Here is an 8,690-nt window from a genome sequence, read left to right on the forward strand (position 1 = left end):
TCTGTTCTACATGGAACTGGCTCTGGGCCAGTACAACCGAGAAGGGGCGGCCACAGTGTGGAAGATCTGCCCATTCTTCAAAGGTAAAGAAATGGGTCTGGGAGAGTCAAAAGTTGTCCAGAGAGACTTCCTTGGTGCCCCTGGAGAATCTGCTCCACGGGTGGGATCTGAGGTCGACCAGCTATTGGCAAGGTCAAGCATGTCCACCATTTAAAATTACTTGGAGAGCATTCAATGTTTCAGGAATAGCTTCAGCCTAGAAAGTATGGAAACCTGGGGTCCAATCCAGGCTCTGTAGCTGAGTGATCAGCGGGTGTCTGTTTCTTCTATGGAAAATACAGACGTGTTAGAAGTACCCAGCTCACAGGCCACTGCTCTCCCCTCTTGCTCCCACGGCAGATGTGATAAAGTCATTATAAACCTTTGTGGGCTCAGCCAGAAAGCTGCCTCACAGTCCTTAATGCAACAGCCACAACTAATTGATCACAGCTGGGATATAAGATGAAGCTTGCATTCGGGACGTAGGATGCATCTGGAGAAAGTGGCCATAGTGACTGCCATTTATTGGCCCCTATACAGCTGTCAGAAGGGTGTGGAGTAAGAATTAGTGTCTCCCAAGCACTGTTAGGGAACTGGGTCCAGATGGCACTGAGCACCAGTGTGACTCCTGCGAGCCTCTTCTCAGCTGGCGTGAGTCTCTGAGTCCCTTCTACGTATTTAGTCATGTAGTAGATACAGGCTGGAGGCTTCTAAGACACATGTATTAGTTAGGAACTTTTTGTTTAATTTCCAGAAATCCCATTGAAAATGGCTTGAATATAAAAGAGAATTTATTGGTTTATGAGACAGTAAAGTCCAGGGGTTTCTCACTGGCTTCAGGTATAGCTTGATCCAGGTCCTTGAATAATGTTTTCTGGAATCTCTCTTGATTTCTCTCAAGTTTGTTTTCATCAGTGTCAGCATCGGTCTCAGGCATTCTTCTCAGGTGCTAGCAGAGCTGGCCATCAGCAACGAGATTAAATCTTACCAAGTTTAACAATGACGAAATTTAAAAAACCGCCCTATATAGCTTTATTAAATGTCCCAGAAAGGACCCTCATTGGTTTGACTTGAGTCACATGCTCATCTAGCAACCAATCACTGTAGCTACAGAGAAGCCGAACTCCGATTGGTTAGGCTTGAGTCACGTGCCTACAGCTAGATCAACAGAGGGAGGGATTAGCCTCATCCAAACCTTACATGTTAAGAATGATTAAGGCTACTCCCTTAGAACAATGCTACACAGGAAAAAAAATCTGTCTCCTGTAGGCAAAAGCCATCGAACTGGCCCTGAAGGAGCATTTTTCTGATACATTCGGGAAGATGAGATTGGCACATAAAGCAGGTAGTTGAAAATAGGACCCAGAGAACTTCACACAGGGCCGAATTCCTGATGGGTAGTGCTTGTTTGGGTTCCCCAGAAGCAGATCCTGAGACAAGGAGTTCAGTGTAAGGAGTTATTTTGGTAGGTGATCCCAGGGAGCACCAGTAGGGGAGAGGAACAGGGACGCAGCCAATAAGCCAGATCCACCATGGGCCAGGAGCTCAATCCCACTGGGGGAGAGTGTTAATATGCCTCACTGTTCTCCTACCCCCAGGGGGCAAGGGAGCGGGGATACTTTTGCTCCACTGCCCAATGCACCTGCTTCCTGGGGGCACTAAAGTCCGGGCACACCTGGCCTGCCCGGTGTGCTCCAGTGGCAAGAGACCACATTCAGGTAAAGCGGTGGCAGGCAACTAGGGAGTACAGCTGTGGCTCTGACAATCTGCTGCTGGAGTCGGGTGGCTGGAGCCAGCTCCCCGGGAGAGCTGGCTCTGGTGTGAGCCTGGAAGCCCCTGCCTGACCTACCCCCCGCCCGCACCCAGGAGTTGGCTATGCCGTGATCCTCATCGCCCTGTACGTCGGCTTCTACTACAATGTCATCATCGCCTGGTCGCTCTACTACCTCTTCTCCTCCTTCACCTTCAACCTGCCTTGGACTGACTGTGGCCACGCCTGGAACAGCCCCAACTGCACCGACCCCAAGCTCCTCAACGCCTCCGTGCTGGGCAACCACACCAAGTACTCCAAGTACAAGTTCACACCGGCGGCAGAGTTTTACGAGTAAGTCATCCCGCACTCATCCTGTTCGCAGGGGCACACCGAGACCTGTGCTGCGTCGGCCCTGAGCCCAAAGCTCAGGAAACCACAGGAGAGGAGGGGACATGCCACTGTATACTGAGCTGCCACCAGGGGCCTGACCCAAGACGAAAGAGTGGACATAAAACACATTTTAGGGGGCATAATTGCTCTTAAACCAAGAATGTGGTAGAAAGTGATTGTGGGGGGAAAAGGTGATCAGGGAGGGCCTCTGTGAGGAGGTGTCCCAAGAACTGATGAAGTCAGCCAGGGGGACGTTTGGGGCTCAGCCGGCAGTCAGTCTGATCTTGAAGCTGTCGTCTGGCCCACCCCAGAAGCTGCTTTCTCTCTCTGGGGCTTCCACGGGGTTCAGTTGCTGGAGTTTGTAAGCGAGCTCAGGGATATTTCTTGGACCCTGTATGCATGAGAGGCACTGGCTGGTGGTGGAAGACAGAACATCATTTAAAAAAAGTCATTCTTTATGCTGAAGTAATTTTGGACGCAGAAAAGTTGCACAAGTTGTACATAAAGCTCCCGGATACCCTCCACCCAGCCTCCCCTACTGTGACACCATAGGTAACAATAGCACCACGACTGGATCAGAAAACTATTCCTGATATACTATTAACTAACCCATTAAAGACCTTTTTTGAATTCACCTGTTTTTCCAGTACCATGCCTTTCTGGTCCAGGGTCCAGCGTAGAGTCCCCATGTGGCATCTAGTTATCCCAGATTTGGCTGTGGGGGGAGGGCTGTGGTTTGCTGACCCCTGGTCCAGAGCAAGGCTGCCCAGTAAAACTTTCTGCGTTGATGGAAGCGCTCTGTATCTGCCCAGTCCAGTCCAGTAGCCACTCAACACATGTGATCATCGGGTGGTTGAAACGTGGCCAGTATGACCGAGGAGCTGAACTTCTAATTTTATTTAATTTCATTAACTTACCTTTTAAATAGCCACTCATGGCCAGTGGCTACCATATTGGACAGTGCAAATCTAGAGCATGAGAAGAGAAATTCACAAAGAACAAACCTTTGGGGTCAGTATCCTTCAGTCTTGCGTATTCTCTAAGCTGAGGACCTGGGAATGAGGCCCGGTTACCCAGAGACAGGTGACTTCGGGTCGTTTCCATCCCCGCTAGCTCAGAGCAGTGGGGTCAAGGAGATTCGGTGTGGTTAAAAGTGGCTTCTGGAAAGTCAGCCGCCTCCTGGGGCTCAAAGAAATTGGGGTTCTCAGGACCCTGGACCTGTGTGTCCTTCCGTGTCCATCTATATTTCCTATAGATTTTAGCAGGCATGTGCGTTTCCGAATTTTAGGGGAGAGGGTCCATGGTTATCATTGAATTCTAAATGTGTCTACAGCCCCCAAAGGATCGGAGACAATGCTGTCACTTAAAGTGAGCGTCTTTTTAAGCCACAGCATCATTCCTGTGTTCTTCGCTATCGCACGAACAGCTAATCACTTGCCATGCACGCCAGGCTTTCTGCTAACTTCCTTGTACGTATTGCTTCCATTTAAGCCTCCCACCAAGCCGATGAGGTTTCTGTCGCCCTTATCCTCGTTGCACATGCCGGGAGGCTGTGAATATTAGCTTCCTTTTGCAGACGAGACCATAAATCACTGGCCCTTGGCCACACAGCTAGTACAGTGCAGAGCCGAGACTTGGACCAGGGCAGCTTGCTCTTTTGGGGACCCGAAAGTGAGCGCCTCTTTACACTGTGTGCCCAAGAAGCTGTCTCCTTACCCTACACCCAGCATTGCCTGGCAGTGAGACCCCAAAGCCCGCAGTCTTAACCTCTGTGTTCCATTGGATTCGAACCTTAAAATGGTTGTTATTATTCAGAAATACTGTCAGTCACAACTAACATTTATCCAGTTTAGATGAGGTCCCAGCCAGTGTGCAAAGTGCCTTTTCTGTACTGTTCTTTAATCTTGACCACTGTGGTCTAAAATTATTCTTACTTTATGAATGAGGAAGCAGGCACAAGCAGTAAGTGACTCGTCTGAGGTCACACAGTGCGAAAGTAGCATTTGAGGTTGGTTTGAACTCAGGCAGCCTGGCTCCAAAGCCCATGCTCTTAGCCCAGTGATGCTAAACCTTGACTGCACCTTGGTACCACCAATGTGTTCAGACAGAACACATTGACGCCCAGCCCCTGCGCACAGAGATTCTGATTTCGTGGGTCAGCGTGCAGCCCGGGCACAGGGACTTTTATGCATAGCTCCTCCCAGATTCTCACAGCCAGCCAAGGTCGAGGGCTCCTGTCTCAGCCACTGTACTGTCCCGTCTCAGTCAGAATGAGACTCTTGCTGGGGTCAGGCATCGAGGGCTCCTGTCTCAAGACGCCACTGTACTGTCCTGTCTCAGTCAGAATGAGACTCTTGCTGGGGTCAGGCTGGCACCCCTACAGTGTCATGGAAAATAAAATCTAGAGCCTTCTTCATTCTCCTAAAGCAGCATCGCCTCAGAGGTGCGCTTGTGGGTGGAGGTTTTGGGATTTCCTGGGTTAGGAGTGCGGTTTTGGACCAGACACGTGAAGGCCGAGGGTGCTGCTCACACACGTAGTAGGTTCCGGCTTCCCCCTTTCTCACCTCATGGGAAAAGAAAAAGCCCGATTTTCCATCTTGCTCAAACCCTTGTCCTTGCAAACTGTAATGGAAGACGAGAGCCTCACCTCCGATCCGGTTATCACTGGGTCCCTCCTCTGACGTCTTAACCGCCCCAGACACCCAGCAGGCAGGGAAGCGAGCTGGGCTGTTGAGACCCAGGTTATCCCTACACTCCCTCCAGGCTTAGCTACGAGCAGAATGTGGCGAACAAAGATGGCCGAAGGGGCTTGGGGACACGGTGGGGAGAGCATCGGAGGCTGACTTCTGTCCTACAGAGCTCCCTCTGTCTCCTCCTGCCCTTCTCTCTCCTCTCAAGCCCTCCTCCTCCCCTGGGCTTCGTAGCTACCACGGGCCGGGCCGGACACCACGCATCCCTTCACACCCGAGTCCCATTTAGTCTTCGGAATTCATGTTGGTGAAACTTATTCCCATTTTACAAAGAAAGAATGTGGTGAACAAAGATGGCCGAAGGGGCTTGGGGACACTGTGGGGAGAGCACGGGAGGCTGACTTCTGTCCTACAGAGCTCTGCTCTGTCTCCTCCTGCCCTTCTCTCTCCTCTCAAGCCCTCCTCCTCCCCTGGGCTTCGTAGCTACCACGGGCCGGGCCGGACACCACGCATCCCTTCACACCCGAGTCCCATTTAGTCTTCGGAATTCATGTTGGTGAAACTTATTCCCATTTTACAAAGAAGAATGTGGAGGCTCGGGTTTTAGGTAAGTGGCAGAGCCGGGATGGGGTCCAGGCCCTCACCCCACACGCAGGCCTCTCTCCTGCCTGTCTGCTCGTCCACAATGGGGCGTATCCGGGACGGGCGTGCGGGTGTCTCTGCAGACAGGAATCCATCCGTGGCATCTCTTTCTCACCTGGAGCCGACTTTTGTGAGCTTCTCAGTCACTAAGTCATGAGCGGCCTCTGGATTTTTCTTTCAATGGCACATGGCCCTTTTATCCAAATGTTTCTGCTTTAAAATCATTATCCTCTCTCAGTCTGGAGACCCATCAAGTAGGACTCCCAGTGCCAACCCTGAGGAGCTTAGCTGTTTCTCTGTAATCAGAGCCTGTTGGCCAATTCTGTTGCCATCTTGTATTCATTTAAGCTGATGGATTGAACATATCATTCGAGGGAACAGAACTGCTATTCTCTCCCGGCTCCGGGCCTGAAGCTAAACCGCCCAGTGGCTCAGAAAAACTCCGATGCCTGTAACTTCATCTGTACCAGGGCACCCTTGATGGACATGCGCCAGCAACAGAGAACCTCCCCCCACTGCCGGTTCCTGGTGGGGAAGAGACTCTGCCCCACCACAAACATCCTGCGCTTAAATGTCAAGTGAGGGACTAAGCCCGTTTGGCCCGTAGACCTTGGAAAGCCTGGGCCGTATCGTCCTGATGATTCATTTTCATTAAGCCGCTAGAAAATGCCAGCAAACCCAAGCTCCGTGCGCTCACCCCCGAGGCTTGGTCTGCTGAGGGGAGGAGGCTGGCTTTGCCTTTCTCTGCTTGGAAATCATCTCGGGAGCCTGGCCTTTCCACCGATGTGATAATCTTGACAACCACCGCAGCCCTGAGAGTGGACTTCGCTTGCACGTGGGATGCCCCGGGCCCATTAGGGGGTATTTCCATCATGGGTTGGTTCAGTGCCTTTCATTCATGATTTTAATAGTCAAATCGAACAAAAGATGATTGATGCCATTCGACACTTGGCCCATAAAGCTTTGAGAAGAAGCACAATGAACAGTCAGGTGGCTTCAGTGCCCAATTCTGGTTCTCTATGTTTTTAGACGTGCTTGGCCCCTGCCACCCTCCCTTCCCTCCCTTCCTCTCTCCTCCCCTCTCCTCCCCTTCTCGCCCCTCCCCTTCCAATTTCTCTTTCCTACTGTCTTAGGGCACAGGAAAGGGGCCGAAGGCGGGACATCATTTTTGAGTTGAGACCAGCGGGATGAGAAGAAGTTTGCAAGGCAGACAAATTGGGTCGGAAAGTGTGTTCTAAGCAAAAAGGAACAGAGAGTTCCAAGGCTGAGAGCGATGAGAGCCTCGGAGGGTTAGGGAATTACAAGCGGCTGGGCTGGCCGTTGCCAGGAGCCCCAAGCAGGGTGTGGTGAGGCAGAGGATGCACTTGGCACAGGACGGCTGTGAAAAGCCTGAGATTCTGAAAGGCTTACATTTTTTATCCTTTAGACCAGAGTTTCACGGCCTCGAGACTTTTGACATTTTGGGCTAGATAGTTTTATGTTGGGGGAGCGGGGATTGTCCTGTGCATTTTAGCAGCATCTCTGGCCTCTGCCCAGTAGATACCAACAGCACCCCCGTCCCTCTAGATATGACAACTAGACATGTCTCCAGATGTTGAATGTCCCTGGGAGGCAGGGCCAAAATGGCCCCCAACAGGAATCACTGTTTTAGGTGATTTGGGGGCAGGAGACAGACAAGATCACAACGAAATTTCAGAAGGATCTGATGTTTCTACAGTAGCACGGTCAGTGGATTCAAGGGAACCGGCTGGAGCAGAGAGACCAGGGTAGTGGGGAGACGGGGGTGGGGGTGGGGGGGGCTCTTACAATAGTCGCGGAGGATGAGGATGTGAGGGAGGGGGTGCACAGGGAAGCTGAGGCAGGGTGAGTGGTTGAAAGCCACAGCGTCCAGCCTGGGCTGTGGGGTGAGGGCCATCTGGGGAGGCAGGACGAGGGTCTCGATCACGCACACGGTTCTGCTCACTCGTTCACGCACGCTCGCTTGCAGACTCAAGCCTGCCTGTCCACACGCCCCTCTTCCCATCTCCCTCCCTACCGCACCTGGGTACCTCTCATCTCACCAGGCCCCCCACAGGCAGGTGGAGAAGTCAGCAGAACCGCCCACTGACGCCCTCGGTGTTTGCCAGGTGCTCCCAGCTCGCCGGCAGGTGCCAGCTGCTCCCGGAGGCTGGGGCCCAATCGCGATAGTTACAGTTGCCATTTGCTGAGCGTTTTTTCCTGGTTCTAGGCGTTGTCTCACATTCCGTGATTTCATTCTCAAGAAAGCCATTTTACCGAAGAGCAAAAAGCTCAAGACAGGGGATGTTTGCGCGGTGATTGTCTTCTCGCCCGGGGCTAGAGCCGCCACCCACTTGTCAACAGCCCTGTCACCAGCCCTGCAGCGTACTGCCCGGCTCACAGCAGATGTGTAGAAAGAGTTTTGGAAACAGTGAAAGAATTCAGGCCACACTGTAGCTGGCGGCAAGGCCAGGAGGGTCCATCTGACCCCAGAGCCTGGAGAATCTCCGCCACATCCTTCTATTCCTGCAAACAGCAGACGCTGATTTTGAATGGCCGAAGGAATGAATGGACAAGTGAGGGAAACACACGCGGCATCAGTGGCGGGCTCCAGTCCTTCATCTGCCTGGGAACAAACTTGAACTCCTGGCCAAGGATAAGCTGACCAAGTTCCCAGACCATCTTTCCTCACAGGTCTGGCGTCTTCCGGTGTCGGATGCACTGCTCCCAGCCGGGGTGCCCATCTGCCTCCAGTCCCGCGGACTCATTTGACACCCAGGCTTCCAAAATATTCCGAGCCCACATTTTACGAGCCTCGCTGAGCCTTTTTTCCTCATTAGAGGCGGAAAGCCAATTTTATTTTGCCAGGAAAGTAAAGACAGTTTCTGGAAGGCTTAAGTTTGCTCTAAAGAAAACCCCTCTTTTTTGGTGGGTCTCAGCTTTAGAGGACCAGAAAAAAATCACCTGAGGAATTTAAGAGACACCGGTGCCCAGGCCCCATTCCCCGAGGATTCTAATTTAATGAGTTGACAGCAAGGCCTAGATATCAGTAATTTTAAAAAGATCTCCAGTTGATTTGAATTTACAGGTCAAGAATTCTGTTCTTGTTGATAGGCCTCAAAATTACATTCTTTGGACCTCATATTTCTCCTTGGGGAGGTGGATAAAGAAGAAAGGAA

The 8,690-nt window shown here is 51.7% G+C and overlaps 1 protein-coding gene across 1 annotated transcript in view; it reads left to right on the top strand.

The window, feature by feature from the left end:
• SLC6A2 (solute carrier family 6 member 2) overlaps positions 1-8,690 on the top strand; it is a 39,220-nt gene that overhangs the window by 11,235 nt on the left and 19,295 nt on the right. Inside the window, exons 2-3 of the mRNA XM_015586903.1 lie at positions 3-83; positions 1,906-2,143. Coding sequence (XP_015442389.1) covers positions 3-83; positions 1,906-2,143 — 319 coding nt within the window. The remainder of the gene's footprint in view (positions 1-2; positions 84-1,905; positions 2,144-8,690) is intronic.

Source organism: Pteropus alecto, unplaced genomic scaffold (genome assembly GCF_000325575.1).
Source record: "Pteropus alecto unplaced genomic scaffold, ASM32557v1 scaffold123, whole genome shotgun sequence".
Classification (NCBI taxonomy): Eukaryota; Metazoa; Chordata; class Mammalia; order Chiroptera; family Pteropodidae; genus Pteropus; species Pteropus alecto.